Below are 21503 nucleotides of genomic sequence, written 5' to 3'. Positions count from 1 at the left end.
AAAGATGTGTATTTTTCTTGGAAAAGGATCCGTAGGCTTTACCATATTCTCCAAGGGATCCCTGACCCACACAGGTTGAGTCTAACCATCCCAGAAAAGAAACGAATGGGGAATTTATAGAAAAAGGTAGGGAAATGTCCAATAAGCATAAAAAAAAAATGCTCAGCTTCTCCGTGGTCAGGGAACTGCTAGGGAAAGAAATGGGCTTATCTCAGAGATTATGCCACTCTTATCCAAGTCACTCCATAGCTGGTGCAGTGAAACCGCAAATGACCCAATCAGTGACCACTCCTTTGGTCTCTATCGCCTCCTACTTGGAAACTGGTCATTCTAGAGCTAATCGATGCTGACACCACTTCTGTGCACCAACCTTCAAGGAACAATTACGAAGCTCGGTGTATCAGAATATTATCCAAGGCCAATTCTAGCTGTTTGAAAACACTTTCGTGTATTTTTAATCATTTTATGACATCCTCCCCTCCTCTCTACTGCAAAAAAGATTTTCAGTAATTATCTAATGAAATTAATGATAATGATCAGAAAAGAACTGCAGACAGTAAGTGTTTTTATTATTGAATTGCATATAAATTTAAAAGTTAAATAAATATTGCACGACAACTAAAAAAAATAATGATTAATATTTTAAAAGTATATTAATGCAATTTAAAAAATTGCCTACTCCATCTCAGTAATGAAATAGTATTATAGTCTTTGTTTTTTTGAGCCTTAACTTCTGTTCTTTAACAGTAATTCTAAGGATTACAGTAATTCTAAGGATTAAATGAGTTAATGTCTAAACATATTAGGCTAGAAGTTGCAAAATTACTGACCTTATTTTTTTTCCTCCCTCCCACTCCCAGAGTATTTTTTTTAAGGTTTGAATTAGTTCCAATGTTTAAAACTTGAGAGTTGTCACACTTAAAATGTCAATGATTTGTTCCACTTGCCTATTCATGTTAAATAGACAGAATAGCCTAATTTGTCCACCTGTCTTCAGTTACAGTTCATGAAAGACAGCTTTTACTAATTTTAATTTTGAAAATTTTCTTTCATTCAAAGGAACAGTTAGACAAATCATTAGGAAAAAGTCTTAAACACAAAGATAAATTTGACAGATTCACAAAAATCCTATTTCACAATAAATTCTAGAAATTGCAGCATTTTCCATAGCTTTGTTTCTTCAGGATTGATCTCAGTGGTTTTCAAATGTCTCTGCAGTTGAAACATCTCCACTACAATCTTTTCACCAGAAAATTCACTCTACATTTCTACTACATTTTAGTGAAGGTGTCGTCCCTCTTTATTGAATTTAGAGAAAACAGCTGGGTAGCGAACATTGACATTATTTGATCCATTGCTTTAGAATGAGTGTCTAGTTCTTGGTGAAAATGATCCAGGTATTCAAGGATTGCTCTTTTGATTTCTTCTGGCAATATGACCAGCACCTTTTGTCATTTCTCCTTGCATTCTTCTTCAAAATTTGACTCCATTTTCTATGGAACTATTTTTTTTTTTAACTTTTTTATAGTCATTGCACTGTTCATGGCCGCCTCCACAATTTCTGCGCCCTGACGTTCAAAGAACAATTTGAAAGCTTGGTGCTTCAGAGTACATGATTCAAGACCAATTCTGTTTGAAAAGATCTTTGTGTCTTTTTTACCTCACAAAAAGAAAAATTGCATCCAGCTCTCCTGGTTTATTTTGAATCTCCTGTGGGAGCAGAGGAATGTGCAGTACCGCAGGGGTTAGAGACACAAGAGCCACCTGATGTGAGATAGAGTTACTGAGAACCATTTTAAGTTTCCTTTAGAAATAAGCATGAGTAGCTGAGTCATGTGTGTTTGAAGCCAATTGTGTAACTGGGATTTGAAACTTACACATTTTTTATTAAAAGTCAACAGTACCCAACAACAATGGCTTAGAATTTAGGCCAACAAAAGATTGTTGAGGGGAGGAATATGTTATCACTAACATTAGAAGGGCCAATGTGTGATGATAATAACAAGCAAACTGACATTTTTTGCAACCTTTTATTGCTTATATCTTGGGCAACTGCTCTCACCATCTCACCCTTGGCACACCAGTGTAGAGATACTGCTTTTCATCCACAGTTCTGGAAAACCCAGAGGTATGACAGCATCTATTGCTAGCCAGTATTTAGGGTGTCTGGGGGTAAGGGGGAGACAGAGGGGAAGAGAGAAGGCAGAATACACTCATGTATTGCTGGAGGAAATGGGAATCATTTTAACCTTTGGGCTAGAGTCTGACAATAGCTATGAAAATAAACATAAACATACCTTTCAAACCAAGAATTCTACTCCTGGGAAAGAGGCTGAATGCACATTGAAATATCGTCACACATATGAACCACAGAATTGCACATGGCCACTAATAAGGATAAGATTGATCTGTACTGGTTGACTTAGAAAGATTTCCATGATGTTTCATTGAGTGGAAAAGCAAGAGGGCTAAAAGTGCTTACCAAAAACAAGGCCCTCTACGTGTGAATATGTAACTTTGTATGAAGGGAAGTGCCTGGAGAAAACCATAGGAGGATTATACACACATGGTTTATCAGGGAGAGGAGAGGGGAAGAGTCAAAGCAAGAAGAAAAAAAAAAGCTGTAGACAAGAAGGAATAAAGAAAGAGTTGCACAATAAAAGCAGCATGGAAAATATTATTCCATTTATATAAAATTACATGTATTTGTTCATTGTCTCAGAGAACTATGAAAAGAGGTCACCAAACTATTCAGCGCTGTCAACTAGAATTTTCTACAATGATGAAAATATTTTGTATCTGTACTATGCTGTCCAAAACAGTAGCCAGTAGACAAATATGGCTATTGAGCATTTGAAATGTGGTTAGTGTCACCGAGGAATTAAATCTTTAATTTTATTTCATTTTAATTACATTTAAATCACCAGTATAGCTATAGACAGTGGTTTTCGACAAGCAGTACAGTTACAGTTTATTTCTATTTTCTTTCTTCTACTCTTCTACAGTTTTTGAATGTTTCTCTGATGAACAGTTATTAATTATGTAACCAGTAAAAAAGTTATAGAGAAGTAGTATGTGTAGTGACTAAGAACTCAGATTTAGAGCCAAACAGACTGGTTCAAGTCCTAGCCTTGCTACTTCATTGCTTATAATTTTGGGAAAATTATTTAACCTCATCAGTAAAATGGTCATGGTCACCATACTTATCTTATGAGGCGATTGTGAGGAATAAATGAGTTTATATGTGACAGGTACTTAGAACAATTCCTGGGACGTGGTGTTTGATAAGTATTTGTAAATACAAATAATATTAGTTGTACTTGTCAAGGGTCTTAGTGATGAAAAGATTCTGGCTAAGGAATTTACCAAATAGATACTGGTGGGCTCACAAAAATGTGGAGATGTCTGGAGGACATCAAGGCCCAGAGGGCAGACCCCAAATGATGCCTCACTACCAGTTCTAATGCAGAAGACACTGGTGCCAACCTATGTCATCTGGGGTTAGTTGCTTCCTTTGCATTTCGGAGTGAAAATCCTGCCTGAGTGTATCAGACTGGCAGAGCCTGGGTCACATGTCTGGGATTAGCTGGAGGGAGACTGGGAAAGCAAATCCTCTACCTAGCACTTTTGGTTTCTGTCTGGGAGATGGCCATAAGATAGGGGCCTCCCCCCACACCCCGCAAATAAAAAGAACTTCATGTGTTGGGCAGCCAAAAATAAAGATAAAAAATGTACTACAAATGCTTTAAACTAGAGAAAGGCTAGGGAGAGAGAGGAGAACTCACGTAAAAATTTTTAAATAGACCTGGATTCTGGACTCATTAGCTCAAAGTAGCTTCGCAATTTCCTGCAGTAACTGTAGCTTCCTGGACCCTGGTTTTCATAACTGAAAAAGAAGTGTTAGATCAGATGATATGTCTGGACGTTGGCAGTTATGAAATGCCACATATGCTGATATTCCTGTGACTGGCATGATTTGAAAACAAAGGCCATTAAGAAGAAAATTATTATTTGTCCAAAGTCATTTTTGGAAATGGGCAGGCTATCCATGTTTATAGGAATTTGTATTCTTTTCTTTAAAGTAACTTGCCAAAGTTACACTGTTGGTTATTGGAAGCATTGAGAGGAGACCCTCAGTCTCTGGACCCCAAACCTGGCCCTCTCATGCTCTCTGAAATGAATCAGGTGGTTTTTACAAGGGAGAGAAAGAGGTGCCATGAGGTAGAACAAGGGACAAAAAAACTGGTAGACTCTGTTTCTGTAAAAGTCCTTTGGAACTTGCTGGCTGTTTCTGTTTTAGCCACTCTCAGAGGCAAGAGGAGGAAACCTCCTTTTGCCTCTCCCGTTTCCCCCATAAAAGCTGCTAGGGCTCTTTCAGCCATTCCTTCTGAGTTATTATAGCATAGTTTTCAGATTATTCCTATTTCACCTGAAAGTTTTCCTTTTCCTTTGAATGTACAGTTGTATGCGCCCATCTGTTTACCTTCTGCTGAAATTGCAAGTGTGGTCCCATGACATCTCAGTTTCTTTTTCTGTGAGGGATGTCTCTCTTATTATCAACTATATCTATCAGCCTAAGTCAGGGCTTCCCAAAGGTTTTCCCATCGTGGCACTCATAAAAATAATATTTGTACAATAAACGAGGTTACTTCAGATCCTGACATGACTGTCTGGGGGACTACAGCCTTCAGCCACTTCTGTCCCCCTGAGGTCTGAGGGCATTGACAAGGCCACCACCTGTTTCTCATTCACAGCTCACCTGTGTGTGAAGCACTCCTGGAGAATCTCCAACCTGAGCCAATGGACAAATTTGGTTTGATATGCCAAAGAATTCTTTACACAGTTTGCAGGAATGGATCTGTTGAAGCATGGAATGGATCAGAAAGGGTAGATATCATGAGAGTGAATGGAACAGTGGAATAGCCCAATATGTCCATCAACCGAAGAATGGTTAAACAAACGGAGGCATAGTCATACAGTGGAATTTACTTGTTAATAAAAAAGGAATTACTGAGTCCATGCAACCACATGGATGAATGTCAAAAACATGCTGAGTGAAAGCCAGACACATAAGAGAACATATTGTATTTTTCCATTTATATAAAGTTTTAGAATATCTAAAACTAATCTATGGGGGTGAGGTGCGATAATAAAAGTGGGAATCGGCTGGAAGGTGCATGAGGAAACTTTCTGGGGGGATGGTAATGTTCTTTATCTTGAGAGGTTTGGGTTACACAAGTGTATGCATTTTCCAAAATGCATTTGATTGCATTAAGATTAGTGTATTTCACAGTATGTAAACGTTAGCAGCGGAACCTCTGCTAATACTATGCATGCTGAAATGTTTGGGGTGAGGTGTGCTGGTATCTGCAGCTCACTTTAAATTATATTTAAAAATGTGATGGAATGATATCACATTTTTTGGACAAAGGAATGGATAGATGAATAAAAATGTGATAGAACAAGTAAGTAAAGTAAAATGTTAGTGGTAAAATCTAGGCAGTGAGCATATGGGTATTCCCTGTAAAATTCTTCTAATTTTTCTGTATGTTTAAAAAAAATTATAATAAAATGGAGAGAAAACATTAGTGAAATGGGCAATTCATAGAAATGATTTACTATATTCAGGGTAGGGAAGCTTTCATGTATTTATAAATGTTAAAGAATTCTAGGGGCGGCCTGATGGCTCAGTTGTTTAGAACGCGAGCTCTGAACAACAGGGTTGCCAGTTCGATTCCCACATGGACCAGTGAGCTGCACCCCCTGCAACTAAAGATTGAAAACAGCGACTGGACTTGGAGTTGAGCTGCGCCCTCCACAACTAGGTTGAAGGACAATGGCTTGGAGCTGATGGGCCCTGGAGAAGCACACCATTCCCCAATATTCCCCAATAAAATTTATCTTAAAAACAGGAATTCTAGAGCAGGTGCAAGAAAGAGCCTAAGAGACATATATATTCCAGTGACCTTTTACAGATGAGGAAACTGAGGCCCAGAGAGTAAGCCTCTTGCCATAGGTCACACAGATGGTTGGTGGCAGGTCAGTTCTAGAACTGCCTGCCTGAGAACCCTCTTAGTTCTAACATTTAGAAAATGTTTTGGCTTCAAACTGAAGCATTGCTATCAAGTGCATTTTAGAATCTTGGAGTTTTATTTCTCTCTAATAATATATTTCTGCAAATGGTAATCTTTGGTATCTACCCAAGCAATTAGTTCAAACTCTATTTTTTAAAGTCTGTAGACACTGGGGATAAGAAAGGAACGAAATGGTACTTTATTTTAAGCAGCTTAATTAAAGTCTTTAACTACTTATCTATTGCTTTATTCTAAAGCATTTTTGCAATGCTTTGGCAGAGCATAGAGAAACACAATTATTAATTACTATTATCGTAACCATTTCACAAAACGATAAGTACTGAGACCTGCACCCGTTCTTTTTAGGAGCAAAAGTTTCACATCAACATTCCTCAAAGACAAGCAACTTCAGAGTAAAATATTCCTATGAATCATCAAGCGCTATTATTAAATCCTTTTCAGAGTTTCTGAGTCATTAACTAAAAGAAGATTTAACTTAGGTTTAATTTGAGGAAAAAATAGAGGGCTGAAAATTAATATTTTTCTTCTCCCTTCAAAAGCACTGGTCCTTGACCAAGTTTCCTCATACTTCCTGCCTTCCCTATCACTCCTTTTAAGAGGAAGTGATTCTCAGAGGTACAGTGATTCCTCTGTGAAATGAGCAGTGTGTCTGGGAGGAACATGTTCAGGCCTCTTCCTGTTTCTGTCAAGGTAGTTGTCATGCAGGGACTCATGTGGGGTCTCTGGTCCCGCTCCCTGCACAAGAATGCAGGATATGGTGAGGCCAAAAAGGAACACCCACAGACCCACAGATAGGGGAGTCATACCACTATATTCTCACTGGTGGCTGGATTGGAGACACAGGAAGCAGGAGCCACAAGATCCACAACCCGCCTTCCGCTTCTCTGCCAACTGACCCCACTTGCTAACTGTAATCTGCCATCTACATCTCTGCCAACCAACCGACCAACCCCACTTGCTAGCTGCAATGCCCCCTTGCTAGCGTAGCCATGGCAGTCATATCAGTAGCTAATTGCTAACTGGTTACAGCTGATGGCCATCTACTTCCCTAGCCAGCACCTTTCTGAAAGCCTGGAAACTGCTCTCTGGGACTCTGTCCCGACAGTACTATACTAAAATGCAACCACAGTTCAGTTATACTAAAATGGGCTGCTGGTCCCTTCCCTACAAATCCACCCTAGAAAAGCTATCGAAGTAGATGCAAGCATAGATCTGAGAAAAAGATCAACAATCCTCCCAAACTGCGAGAATGCCCTGGGGAGATGGAAGGCTGTATGGAGCAGGTGCGTGGGAGGAGGGTAGCTGCAGCTGGGCAGACAACTGGAGGGCAAGAGTAGACAGAGAGGAGGGGCTGTGCGTCCTGCCGAGCCCTCCACGGTTTGGCCTCCAGTGGATCAGGGCTGGCCTCTGGGCTGCAGAAAGCTGCAGCATCGATACAGGCTGCTGCCAGTGCTGTCAGTGTCTACACACGTCCTGCCAGAGCCCTACTGGGGTGAGGAGCTGGTGAAAACAGGCCCGACCAGCTGACACTTAGTCTTCACTCATTCACCTCTTCCCCTTCAAACTCCCTGAACGGTAGATTTGAATCTAGGAGACTACTGTTCATAGGGGTTGCCCAGGGGAGAGGCACCAAGGGAGTGATCTATGGAATTCTGTGGTATCTGGACTGACCTGCCCTGGGGCTTATTCCTTTCCCTCTTCTTAAACTCACCTGGAGGGATTCACTCTTCCTCAAAACACATTAGCAGACAGGGTAGCTTAAAATAAAAACATAAGTTCCCAGGGCAAAATAACTGTCCACCTAGAGGCAACAAGTGTTGATTGGAACCTGTGGAAGGAGAGTGTGGGGACAGAGCCAGGAGTGCAGTTTCCAGGCTCCCGGCCTCACACGGAAAGGTGCTGGCTCAGGTAGTAAGTGGCCATCATCTGTGATTGGATAGCCATCAGCTGTGGCTAGTTGGCCGTCAGATGTAACCAGTGAGACATTGGCCACTAATATAACTTCTGTGGCTACGCTAGCAGAAAATGGGAGCTAGCAAGAAGATGGTGACTGAGCTAGCAAGAGCAGATTGCAGTTAGCACAGCGGATTGCAGCTAGAAAGTGAGGTTGGTTGGCAGGAAAGCGGATGGCAAGTTGCAGATCATGTGGCTCCTGCTTCCTGTGTCTCCAACCCAGCTGCCAGCGAGAATATAGTGGTATGACTCCCCTATCTATGGCTCCGTGGGTGTTCCTTTTTGGCCTCACCATGTCCTGCGTTCTTCTGTGGGGAGCGGGAGCTGAGACCCCACCTGACGCCCCACATGACAGAGAGCTTAAAATCAGCATAATAAATATATTCCAAAGGGAATGGTGGGAAAACGTGGAGATGTGGGCCAAGGATACAAACTTCCAGTTATGAGTAAATTCTGGGCATCTAAGGTACAGCAGGGTGACTGTAAGTAACAATACTGTATTGTATACTGGAAAGTTGCTAGGAGAGTAAAACTTAAATGTTCTCACCATAACAACAACAAAAATGGTGATCATACGAGGTGAAGGAGACTAGAACTGAGAGATCAAGAAAAACACAATCCTAATCAGGTCTTTGACCATCATGGACTAAAGCCAGCCACTGCTGAACTTCCTAGTTGCATGAGCTAATAAAACCTGGAGTGTTTGTGCACATATGTGTGTACTCAAAACAGCTTGAACTGGTTTTCTGTCTCTTAAAAATTAAGGACCTGACTAGGGGTGGGGGCAGGGGGTTAAATACCACTAAGCTTGCTTTTAGCTCGGCCACTTTATGATGCTATAAACAGAGCCCACCCAAATTTTTGCCTCTTTCCAAAGGAGCTCATTACTTTACCTAATAATTCACTAAGCCCTCTAGACTTCTGTTCCTCTTATCCATTCTTTACCTGCCAATTTCCGTGATCTTGCTGAAATAATACGTACGTGTGTAGTGTTTAAAATACATATAAATTATGATTCCATTTATATGAAGCTCTAGAAAATAAAAACTAATCTCTACTGACAGAAAGCAGGTCAGTGGTTGCCTGGGCATGGGAGTGGAGAGGGTTGGGAGATTAAAAAGGGGGGAAGGAGAAAACGTTTGGGGGTGATGATATGTTTGTTTTCCTGATAATGTTTACGGTTTTAGCAGTATGTATTATGTGGAAACCTATCAAAATGTATACTTTAAATATGTGTAGTTTATTGCATATCAATTATATCTCAATAAAGCTGTTAAAAAATAAAGGTTTATTGACAAAACTAAAAGCAAATCTGATAATGTCACCTTATTTAACATCCTTTCCCAGTTCTCTTAGGGCAAAATCCGATCTCTATAATATGGCTTGAAAGTCTTGCATAAACTGGCCCCTGCTCATTCTCAGTGCAACCCTACAATTTCCAATCTCTCACACAGGGGCCCAAGACATCCCAAATTTCTTCCCATTCTTGGGCCCACTCCAAGCATTTGCCTCCTTTTGCTTCTTGGAACAGTCTCTCGTGCTCCACGGCTACATGTACACATACACGTTTACCTGGATAATTGCTTCAGCTTTCTGCTTAGATGTGCCCTCCAGGAAGCTTCCACTGATCGTCTTCTCCCAACCATAACCCTATAACTGCATTAGGAGCCCCTCGTATGTGCACCAGTAGTACACAGGGCTTTCCGCATCTTAGCACTTACTACTTGGTCTTGTAAGTGTGTGTTTACTTTTCTGAAGCCCCTCACCATCCTGTGAGAAATTATAAGCGTAATAAATGTGTCTGTCTTATATATATCATAGCTCCGGTGCCTCGAACACTGTCCAGAATACGGAATGTTCGCTGAATGACTTGACAAATTGATCAATGGGACATGGACAATCCAAGAGAATATCTTAACCACTAAACTTAAAGGAGACCCGGGCCAACTCTGTAAATAAGGGAAGGGCAGGGTAGGACAGGGGTAAGAGCTCAAGCTCCAATGTCCCGAGTACTTGGGTTCAGGTATCAGCTCTGTCACTTAAAGGTGTAACCATGTGGAAATTCCCAAACCTCACGATGCCTCAATATCCTCTTCTGTTGAGTGGAAACAACAGTGATACCCATGTCATTGGGTCATTTTCAGGATTAAATGAGATAGTCTGCGTAACTGGAGATCTGACGCCTAGTTCGGCCCAATAAATGTTAAGTACAACTAATCAAAACAATAACATAGTCCATAAAAGCAAAAGGAACTAACTAAATAATAACAGAAGTCAAATAAATGTTTCTGGTGTTACCAAAATGGGGAAGCCAATTTAGAGTGAAGTAGCTTACTTAATCAGTGGTGGCTCAAACTCACAGCTCTGCCTTTGAGACTTCCTGCCCCGTGTTCCTGCAGTGTTTCTTGGACGTTGAGGACTGAGTTTTTGCAAAACTCTGCTGAAGTAACAGCCGGAGGTGAGAGGTCCATAGGAATGCTCCATCAGTGAGGAGATGCCCCTCTCAGCTTACACATGAGTGAGCCTCTTAGAGTGGAGGCTGTGGTGTGCTTCCTAGTGCTGAAGCACTCATACCCCCAACTTCTAGGTGTTGGCAGCCAATACTCAGGCAAGACCCTCTCCGGGAATTGCTGTGGTTGGAGAACACCACCTTACCCAAAGTCATACTCTCGTCCCAGGGGCTGCTGCATTCTATGACTGGTTGACGTGGGGGTACAAAGGCCTGGCCCCCTCAGTCCAACTGGAGATGACGCTGAAGTCCACTCCAGCTCTGAAACTCCTTGTAGGATTGGCTTCTATTGGGGCTGCATAGCAGTTCATCATTTCCCTCTACTCAATTTGCGCCTGAGAGCACTTCTCAACAAACTTCTTCCTTCCAGATCTCTGGCTCAGAACCTGCTCCCCTGGAAACTAGACCTGTGTCACCCTTTAAGTCCAAACAATCATGTCTTGACTTATTGGATACCTCAATGCCCATATACCCATGTATCACTGGACAAGCAGCCAATTTAAGGCCCTAATGCCTTCTCTGAAGACAAAACAAAGGGACAGTAAAGAGTCTTGGATCAGAAGGATAAAAGCAAATTTCCACTGCCCTTATGGATTTGAGATGTTAAGTTATGTTTTGGGGCATGTAGCATTTATGAAAGAGACCCTGAATTTGTTGAATTATTGAAAAAGATATTTAGTGTGGAAATCTGGGAGTTAAGGACACAGACAATGAAGTTTTCGTACCAAAATGTAAGCTCCTGAAGATACAGTTGTTTGTCTGCTTTGTTCATTGGTGCATCTCTAGCACCTAAAACAGAGCGTGGCCTATAGGAGGTGCTCAATAAACATTTATTGAGCCAATGAATATAGAATTTGGCAGGGGAGAGGTGGATGGGGAAGGAGGCGAAGCTAAAAGCAAAGTGAAAAACGTAATTTAATTCAAGTCCCAGAGAGGCAGTGAAGCAGTGAAGCTTGGTGGGTGACATTATCATGAGCTGTGACTACAGGCAGACCTTGAGTTCAATTCAGGCTTTGTTACTTATAGCTCTGTGTCAGCTGGAAAATCATTTAGCCTTTCCAAGCCCGTTTCCTCATCTGTACAATGGCATTCATATTTAATGAGGTGACTCTGCACATTAAATACAATGATTCAGATTAAGTACTTGCTACATAGTAGACACTCTTCATAAATTTTGTTTATAAATGAGGACATATGGCACATATGTACACACACACACACACACACACTTACATACACTCACGCAATCTCAGGGGAGCCTAGGGTGATAGTGTTTAAAATGTACCTCCAGACCCTCAGGAGGAAGAAGTATGGTTCTTTCTTGGTTGTAAAAGGCTTGATAACATCTTGTCTTTAAGGATGACAAAAATGATGCAAAATGTTCTGGCCAAGTAGAGCCTATGGAATACACTTGCAAGGCTACCCAGCCCATTAATTTCAGTCCTAACTATATTACTCATTTTATAGTCACTTAAGCAAATAAATGTTTCAAAACACCCTTTGGAGAACAGCATAATTTGTAAGTAATTTTTTAAAAAATTGGCCATTTGAGATATTGCCGCAGAGGCTTGATTATTCAGCTTTGACTTCGAGTAGAAGGGTTGTGCCAGCTAGAGGAGAGGCCATGTGACTCTTTTATCTCTGCCCAAGCATTCTTAACGAAAGATTAGCTATAGTATCTAATTACCATGGTACATAAGCTACCAAATCCATTTCTGACTTCAGTCTCTTATTGAACATGGGGTGGAAGTGGCCACCAAGGGGAGCCAATGGTTTCACATAAAGCCTTCAATTACAGGGAGTTGTTTGAAATCAGGCAGAAAAATACAAGATTTGTTTGTGCCCCCTTTACGTTTGATTGACAAAAATAATCATGTACTTAATTCAGAGGTAATGTTCTGCCTTCCATGACACCATTATTGCTGGTTTGGACCATTATCCCTCATTGAATAGCTGCCATGAAATCTGAATAGAATTGACTGTCACTTAATCCTATTCCCTTTGGTATGGTCATTGGTTTATATCTCCAGGCCTAAGCCAATCAGCTCATGGCCTTCTTTTGACCACAGTGATTGGTCAGATCTGGCCCAATCATGGCAAAGCTAAGGACTCTTCCCTTGGATGCAAATAAGGGGAACCAGCCTTGATGGAGCCCTCACTATAGGTAGTTGGTGTAGTGAGATAATAAAACTAAGTCATTGAGCCCTTGGATCAAATATTCCTGAACTCTATATACTTCTCAGATTTCCAGGTATAAGAGCTAAAAAAGGTATAAATTGGATTTTCTGCTACATGAAACCAAAAACTTCATCAAGAATATATGCCCATCAGAAAATGGAAATATAGTTCCAAAATTATATTTGACTTCCTGTATTTTTATGGGGGCTCAGCCCACAATCCCCTGTACTGGCATGCACAATCAAGGTAGATGATCTTACTTAAGCAAAATGATTTTCCTTTGCATCTGAAGCAGAATCTAAATCCTGAATTTGCAACTTTATACATGAGCACTGCACAGTTTTTTTCCAGTTTTATTGAGAAATAATTAACATATATCACTGTATAAGTTTAAGGCATACAGCATGAGAGTTTTATTGGCATATATATATATATATATATATATATATATATATATATATATATGGTGAAATGATTATTGCAATAGGTTCCGCTAACATCCATCAACTCATGTGGATACCATATAAAGAAAAGAAAGAAAAGGGAAAAAATAAAAAAGACTTTCTCCTTATGATGAGAACTCTTAGGGGAAGTGTTACTTTGCATTATTAGGAAGCCGAAGAGGAAACTTTGAGATAATTTATCCAATCATTTCACTCGTTTTACAGATTAATTTATTCAAATATTTATTGAGCACATACTATGTACCAGGCACTGTGCTAAATAATGGAAGATACAGGGCACCCTTGAGATGGCCACAGGAGATGGGAGACCAAGACCCAATGAGGTTAAGGAAGTTGCCCAAAGTCACACGACCACCAGACTAGTCAAAAAGACTTGAATCACAGTCCAGTATTATTTCCCATAATAAGAAAAAAACTTGTTGGAAAAGAATTAGCATGCATTAATATTAAAAATGAGCTTCTATAGGTTTGTTGAACTTCCATAAGAGAAAAGGCTTTTCAGAAGCTTGCATCCAGTACACATTTTGCTGAGTGCTCACTGAGTCTGCTTTATTAGCAACATGCCAGATGTTGGGGAAGTAAAGTCATGTTCTAGTAGAGCCAAAAACAATTTAAAGACAGAATCCTGGCCATTGGGATGGTGCTATTGTGGAGGCATGCTCAGTTGCCATGGCAACCCAGAAGAAGGGGCAAAAGCTCCCCTAAAGGGGTGACGAGCTTTGAAGGACAAGCAGGCATTAGAGAGGCTTGGGGCAAGTGGGACTTTCCAGGAATGGACAGCATTTACTGTAATTAATATGCTACTAAAAAGAGATTGGCGTTTTCTCAGCAGAGCCTGAGAGCAGGTGCCTGCCTGACCTGATAACTATGGAGACCATATGTCCAGTTTCAAATATTTAGTTCCTTTCTCCCCAAATTTTGAGACACCTCCACCAACCACAGATCCTAGTTTGGGAAATGGAGTAATGAAGCCAATATTTGAACAGATCTTAAAGTACAAGGTGCTTGAGTTTCTGTGAGTGGTTCAAGTGGTTAAATTATTTTACTGGAAACATTTGTTCCAATCATGAGACCAGACACAGTTTAAATTCCTTCCCTAAACAATAAATCCATAAAGGTTTGGATTCTATTTGTGCCTGTCTCGGCCAGGTAACTCATCTCACATCGTCAGTTCCATTGTCCACCTATGATTTCCTCCTCGGCTTGGCTGGGCCCTTCTAGTCCCTTTGATAGGCTACTTGAGGCTGGTCTGGTCATGGATGGCACAAACTGGCAGAAAGCACTCACCCTCCTCTTGTTCCATGCTGGGGAGGCCTCCACCCAGTGTCATGCCCCCAATCACCCCAATGTTGCCTCAAGTCACATTGTTTGGTCTCCATGATACCTCTTCGTTTCCATGCTCAGTGCTGCCCCGTCCTGGTCTCTGTCTGGTACCAGAGGCAGCAGATGAGCCAGAGCAGTCACATCGTTGCTTCTGACTCCTTGTTTCTCAGATCTCGCTGCCTACCACGGACTAGTTCTTGGAAGTCACTTATGATGCCTCTGAAGTGAAATAAAAAGTGAGATTTCTCCCTTCCCACCTTTTACGCACTCTAAGCCATTATTGATTGCAGCATGCATTATTATTTTATGTACCTCTAAGAAAGAAAAATACTGCCATTAAGCCATAACACAATGCTTTCCTATCACTTACAAGTTTTTTTTTTTAATAAATATATGTGTTGAAAGATTTTTGGACTTTTTTAGATATGGGTTTTATCATAGATCACAAGTACAAAGAAAGGAAATATAAGCGAAATAAATCGGTGTAGATATCCTTAAAACTTCTGTGCAGTGGCCAGCTCTTTTGCATCATTTTTCAACGTGGGGCGATAGGTGTCTGTTCTTCCACAAAACATTGACTTTTGTGACATCAAGAGCCATCGTATTGCAACATTTTTTGAGTTCTCTGCAATTTCCTCCTAGCTGCTGACATTTATTCCAGAAGTTTTCAGGCCTTGTGCCGCCAAATACCACTATCTGGCATCAATTGTAAGAACCAACCTGATTTCAGAGATTTTATAATGTGCATCTCAGAGAAATGGAAAAAATGGTAAGTCAGACCTAATGTTTCTTAGCACATTACCACTGCTTTAAAACTCAGAGAAAAAAATCCAGGATCCTGAAATTCCCCTCAGCCCTTTTACGTGGCACCACCCTGTGTCTACCCCCAAAGATTTCTAACTTGTGATTTAGCTCTTCCTGTCCGTCTCATTCCTGTCAGGCCTGAAACAGGGCCCAGTTGGGATCCTCACAAAAGAGGCCTTGCCTCTCCCTGCCCTAGAGCTTAACAACTGATCAACCCCCTCCCTGTCATGTCCCCTGTCCCAGTTCCTGAGCTTAAGATGTCCCCTGTCCCAGTTCCCTGCTTTAGATAATTACCCTGAAACCTATGCTTGCTTACTAGTCATAATACACCCCCTCCCCACACTCCCGTGCGTGTTTGCTACTAGCGTTCTTCCCAGGTTACTGTCATCACTGCTCCTGGGTTGATGACCACATTGGAGAGCCACATTGCAAGAGGGGAGGCTCCATGCAGACTCCTGGAACCATCACGTAGCTTCTGAAGGAACGCCCAGATTTTCCCTTATAAACCCCAAGCCAGTCTCAGACTGTTAAGGCAGTTTTTGGAGGTGTTAACCCGCTGCCTTCTCAGACCACCGGAGCGCTGATAATAAATGCTTATTCTATGACCCAACTCCTGTGTCGGTCTATTGGCTGAGTGGTGCAGGCAACACGAGCCCGGACTCATTTGGCCTCTGGATTCAGGCCCACTTTGATAACTTCAAAGCTGGCATCACAGCAGGATCTGCTGTCCAGGACTCTCTGATTTTAATCCTGTCAAATTAATGCTTAGATCTATGGGGAGAGTACCTACCTGGAGCTGTGTATGGAGGTAGGGCGGGCCTGCCACAGGGGTCTCTGACCCCAAGCCCTTTCTCATAATAAATATTTTGAGACAACCGGTGGCAGAAGGAAATTTCAAGTGTCTATCCCTGTCATGTATTTATTACACCATGGTCACAGAATGTGGCATGTACTCTATCATTTCAGAGAGGGTGGTACAAGACTGGAAAGAATTTACTGAGGTTTTCTAAGGCCCATTTTATGATTAATTTGGTAAATGTTCCCTGGGTCCTTAAAGGTGTATTTTCTGCTTCAAGTTACAGAGTTCACAGTTTATCTTTTAGGTAAAGGATATTATTTTGTTGACCTTTGTGCATGTTTTTTTATTTGGAGTATGGAGATAAGCGCATCTCTGTCTCGTGGTTGTTTCAAGGACTGAACATGTTAATACATGAAAAGAGCTTAGAAAGGTGCCCACCACACAGTAAGCGCTGCCAAAATGTTAATTGTTCCCTTCACTGCGATAATTTTTAGCTCCTATATTCCTTTCTTACACTATGACATTTTATCTGCCAAGGACTGAAGAAGTGTGTTTGTGGTCTCCCAATACTCTTCTGTTGATTTCTCCTTGCAATTTTCAATACATTTTGCTGTATATAATCTGAAATTCATGTTATTGTGGATAACCTCTTGATCAATTAAAGAATCCTTAGTTCCACCTAATGCTTTTAGTTTGGCTTACATTCTGATGCCATTCACTAATTTCATCACATACAAAATATTTTTTCTTTATTTAAAAAAAAAATTCATTTGTATGGGGTAGAGGGTTTGGGGAAAAACACGTTTTCTATGTAATAAACTGAAACTCATAGCAAACATCCCTTCCCACTTCTCCACCTTTGCCCTGGTCTGTTTTCCCTTAGCAGTCTCCGAAGGCCCAAGCGACTACAGAAGGGGACAGCCACTCTTTCCTCAAATGTTTTTGCCTAAAAGCAGCAGCTTTGCCAGTAGCTCCTGAGGGAGACTTAGGCTCAACACAGCATGGGGCCCAAAAGTGTTAATACACAGCACCTGCAGCCTCATACTCAAGGAAAAAGCACAGAATTGAGAATGAGAATGTCTTGCTGACAATGCTGAGAAAGGTAGAAATACTCGTGTTTTGGGGGAGGCAGCCCAGGCCACTCACCTTCCATTGAACAAAATGGACCAACAAGCAGGGCAAAACGTGGATGGCTTTGGGGGCTGAAAGAGTGCTGGAGGTGGCCCTTCAAAGCTGTATCCCAAGTGTGGCCTCATTTATCCCTCACCACAGGAACCACAAACCAGTATTTCAGGTGAGGAACGGAGGTCAAATGCAGGCTGAGTCACAGCAGCCGGTGAGGGGGGTCAAGAATTGCTAGAAGCCGCCCATCTTCTCTACCAGATGATTGGTTAACAAGGCTAAGGAAATCCTACCTGCAGGTTTCCTTATCCTGCAGCAGGATGGTAGTGGGTGATGGGGAGGAAACCAGAGGCTGAGCTTGCTTCCCCTCCCCCCTCCTCCCCTATGGACTGACGGGCAAGGGGAATGAAACGGACTCAAGCCACAGATGGATGAACACTGGGTGGGAGGGTGCTCACTGAGATGGGATCTACTAACTGGGAGGGAGGGTATGTGTGCGGGAAGATAAAGGAAAAGTCCCAGACTCTCCCCATCAAGTTACCAGAAACCTAAAAAAATAAGGAATTGAGTATAAGCAATGACTGAACTGCCAGCAAGCACTGAGAGACTCGGCCCTGGCACACTTGAGCAGAGTGATGTGAAGTACTGTAGAAGTGTTGTATAGTTGGTGTGCAAGGCTGGAACATATCACATCTGAAAAGGAGCTCCTGTGCGGACCTGCCCGGCCGTGGTTCCTGAGGTAAGGGTGCTGACAGCGGTGCACCCACAGACAAGTCAGTCCCATCTCTCTCGGCCTCGGGGTCCTCACCTCCCCTGAAGAGAAGTACTGAAGGTGATGTGATAGAAACAGATGAGACCCGTACAGGCTGTGCCCCGGGGAGGCACTCAAGTATCCATTCCTTCCAGCTGGCCTACCCTGAGTGTTTAACCTCGAGTCTACAAAAGACCTAGGGTTAGGTTAGGAGGAAGACAGACTCTCTCAGTATCTCCCTGATCTTGGAAGCTCCTCCCCTGCCCCACCTTCAAAGGCCAACGACAGCCACTGGGCCCACAGGGCTCTCTGTTGCATTCCAGACCAATACTCACTAGTCTAATTGCACTGGCCTTTTTCCATTTCTAGACCACGCTCTGGTAAAGATGGCTGCAAATTCTCTGTGTACCAACCCCTGCTCTCTCAATTGAGAAATGGAGTCTAATTTCCCTACCCTTGTTTTGGGATAATTTGCCAAGATTTTTCCTCAGGCACACGCTACTCCCTGGAATAGCTAGAATACTCTTCCCACACTCCTACCTGGTTACTTCCTTCTCAACCTTCAGCTTAAATGCTCTTCAGAGAAGGCCCTTCCAGACCACCTCAACTAAAAGTAAAAATATCAAGGTGGGACCTGTATCAATCCATAAATAAAACAAGTAAATATACATCATAATTAAATTACTCTTATCTTCCTCTAGAGCAGGGGTTGGTAACCTATGGCCCATAGGCTGGCCACCTCCTTTTAAAAATAGTTTTATTGGAACACAGCCACACTCATTCATATATGTATTGTCCATTACTACTTCTGACATGGCAGAATTGAATAGTTGGTACAAAGACCACGTAGCCCAATACAGCCTAAAATATTTACCATTTGGCCCCCAAAAGCTTCCCGACTCCAAAGAGAGCAAGGCCTATGGCTTCTCATCCGTAGATTTCCAACATCTCGTATAGATTGTTTGTTGAAAGAACCAAAGGGCCGCAAAGCCCAGCTATAAGCCCTTCTTCACTGGGAGACTCTTTTTGTCAGAGCAGGGCTGGGTCAGTTCCCTTCCGATGTCTCCAGCGTCTAAGGGGTCCCAAACATGAAAGCACTGGAGGAGATGCTGAACTCAGACTCAGAACTCTCAAGTCCAAGGTCAGTCCAAGGAGACCAAGCTATTTCCTCACCCCTTCTACTCAGTTTCAGAAGAGGGCAGGGGGCTTATTAGGACCCTCCACCACCTTTCAGAAGTTTATTGCTTTGGCCATCTCCAGGCCACTTTCAGAGGGGAAAAAGGGACCTCTGCTTCTCTGTCCTCCCCAACAAGCATGGGCTGGGCTAGACCCTGGAGAACAACCATGTAGGAGTGTGGGAAGAGCCCCTTCCCTGGTTCAGAAATTCCTCCCCAGCAAGGAGATGGGTACTGGGACAACGTAGGCCCCACACAGGCCCCTTCCTGGTTAAACTAAACTTTGGGAGTCAAGGAGGCATCAGCTTGCATGTGGGCACAGACTGTACATTCACATGTCTGAGGGCTGCCAGGCTATGTGCATGCAAATGTATCGGGTAGAGGCAGGCTCTGAGAACTTGCCAGGGCCCTTGGGATGAGCTGCAGACTTTTGCCCCTAATGCTACAAGTTGCTGGGGGCCCTCTGCTTAGAATGTATTGTACACATTTCAGTTAATCTGTTACCACCTATCAGGCCCAGGCCCAGCATAGAAGACATTCCCTTTCTTCTCCCTCCCTCTCAGTACAAAGGTCTTGATCTCAGGTCCCGTGGGTCTTTGGGGGGCTCCTCTAGTGAAAAGCTGAGATCTTAATGCTTGAAGACAGAGCCAGATTCCAGCAGTCCCAAGTCCTGGAGGGTTTCTAGCAGTTGCTCCCGCGCAGTTCCAATAAAGGTATTCTCCAGGAAGGCAGGCAGGCCTCCCACACCATCATGCAGGGTATACAGGGGCACCCGCACCAGGCCCAGCACCTGTGAAAGGAGGAAAACAAAGAGACACTGGGAACCCAGGTAGCTCAGTCCAGCCAGGTGTTTCTAGATCAGACACCTCACCCCTTATCAGTCCAGGAGAAGCAGGCCTGAGAACTCATATTTCAATAGCCTCATGAAGTGGGCCCAGCTCTCTGCAGACATGTCATGTCATCCAGTTCCATAAATGCCAATCTTTCCCATACCACTGAAACTTTAGTGGCTCCTACCTCCAGGATGCCTCCTTGGCCCTGCATCAGTAGGTCTCAAAACATGGTACCAAGACCAGCCACAGCAGCACCATTTAGGAACTTCTGAAACATGCAAATTCTCAAGTCCCTCTCTCCCTCCTCACACTGAACCAGCAATTCTGGGAGTGGGGCCAGTAAGCACTGCTTTAATAAGCCTCCCAGATGATTCTGTTACCCGCCAAAGTTTGAGAACCGTTTCCATGCACCATCTGTCTCCCTACTCCCCTAGCCTAAGTGCCAAGGTTTCCCCACAAAGTATCAGGCCACATCTCCTATGCAAGGAAAACAGGGGCCTAGGGTGCAATGCCTGGACATTTTTCAATGGGGAGCAGAAGAGAAGCTTGGATGGGTGTGTTCTAGAGAGTTAGCTACAGAGGCCAGTAAAGGGGGAAGACGGGAGAGACCTTCGCAGGGAGACCATAGTCAGTCACTCAGACGAAAGAACACCAACACTTCACCTACACCAGGAAACTGAAAGAGAGGCTTTCGGGGTAGGGAGGACATGGGGGTGGGGTTCCCGGGCTGGCCCCACCTCCAGCCCGTGGTCCTTGGCATGCGGGGCGCCAATCTCCACTGCAGTCATCTGCTCCTGCGACAGACACTTGACATAGAAGTGGGTCACGATGTGCTGGCCGGATACGGCACGCGAGTGACGGTGGTCTGCGCGCTCCACTCGGAAGGCGGCCGCACCCTCGCCCAGCTCCTCGACCAGCTCACGGTTCAGTCCATCCTCCAGGCTTTCCTTCCGCAACTGCACGAAACCTCCGGGGAAGCCCAGGCGCCCATCAAAGCGCATCTGCATCTGCGCGAGAGGGAAGCCGGGATTGCTTAAGAAGCCAGAGGCGGGCACCCCCGGGACGTCGCAGGGCAGACAGTAGTCGCGCGCGCCCCCACCTCACCAGTACTGCATAACGCAGTGGGATGCGGCCGAACAGCTTCCCGGGGTCCGGCGCGTAGAGTAGCACGTGGCACGCGTGTCGCCAGTTAGGCCCCAGCGCCAGGGACTCCTCCAGCTCCAGCTTGCGGACCCCGGCCATCGCCGCAAGCTTTCCCCACAGCTGTCCTGAAGGCCCACGTGTGCAGGCTGACGGGCCTCACCCTGGACCAATCCTGGAGCCTGGGCGGGGCGGCCAGGGCCAATCCCTGGCCCAGGGGCGGGATCTAGGCGAACGAATTTGGGGTGGGGCGTAGTGACCTGCCACGGCGGGGCTTGCAATCCCCGGGGAAGTCGTTGGTCCCGGAACACTAAGGAAACTAAAAGCTTCCTGTGGAGTGGACCTCGGGCTCACGCG

At 43.5% G+C, this 21503-nt stretch overlaps 1 protein-coding gene across 2 annotated transcripts; it reads right to left on the bottom strand.

Moving 5' to 3' along the window:
• Window positions 1-18738: 18738 nt before the first annotated feature.
• NUDT16 (nudix hydrolase 16) lies at window positions 18739-21303 on the bottom strand. 2 transcript variants are annotated; one of them, XM_088798328.1, is made up of 3 exons: window positions 21111-21303; window positions 20674-21013; window positions 18739-19963 (listed from the first exon to the last, which is right to left on the bottom strand). In XM_088798328.1, the coding sequence occupies exons 1-3, from the start codon at window positions 21246-21248 to the stop codon at window positions 19923-19925; spliced, it is 519 nt and encodes a 172-aa protein (XP_088654454.1). In that variant the 5' UTR covers window positions 21249-21303; the 3' UTR covers window positions 18739-19922. The 2 variants fall into 2 exon arrangements, with proteins under 2 accessions (XP_088654454.1, XP_019581509.1); XM_019725950.3 differs by having other exon boundaries at window positions 20744-21013; window positions 21111-21300.
• Between the last annotated feature and the right edge of the window lie 200 nt (window positions 21304-21503).

Source organism: Rhinolophus sinicus, chromosome 5 (genome assembly GCF_057876585.1).
Source record: "Rhinolophus sinicus isolate RSI-liver-muscle chromosome 5, RSI-T2T, whole genome shotgun sequence".
Lineage (NCBI taxonomy): Eukaryota > Metazoa > Chordata > Mammalia > Chiroptera > Rhinolophidae > Rhinolophus > Rhinolophus sinicus.
This window is presented reverse-complemented; position numbering and strand designations above follow the sequence as displayed.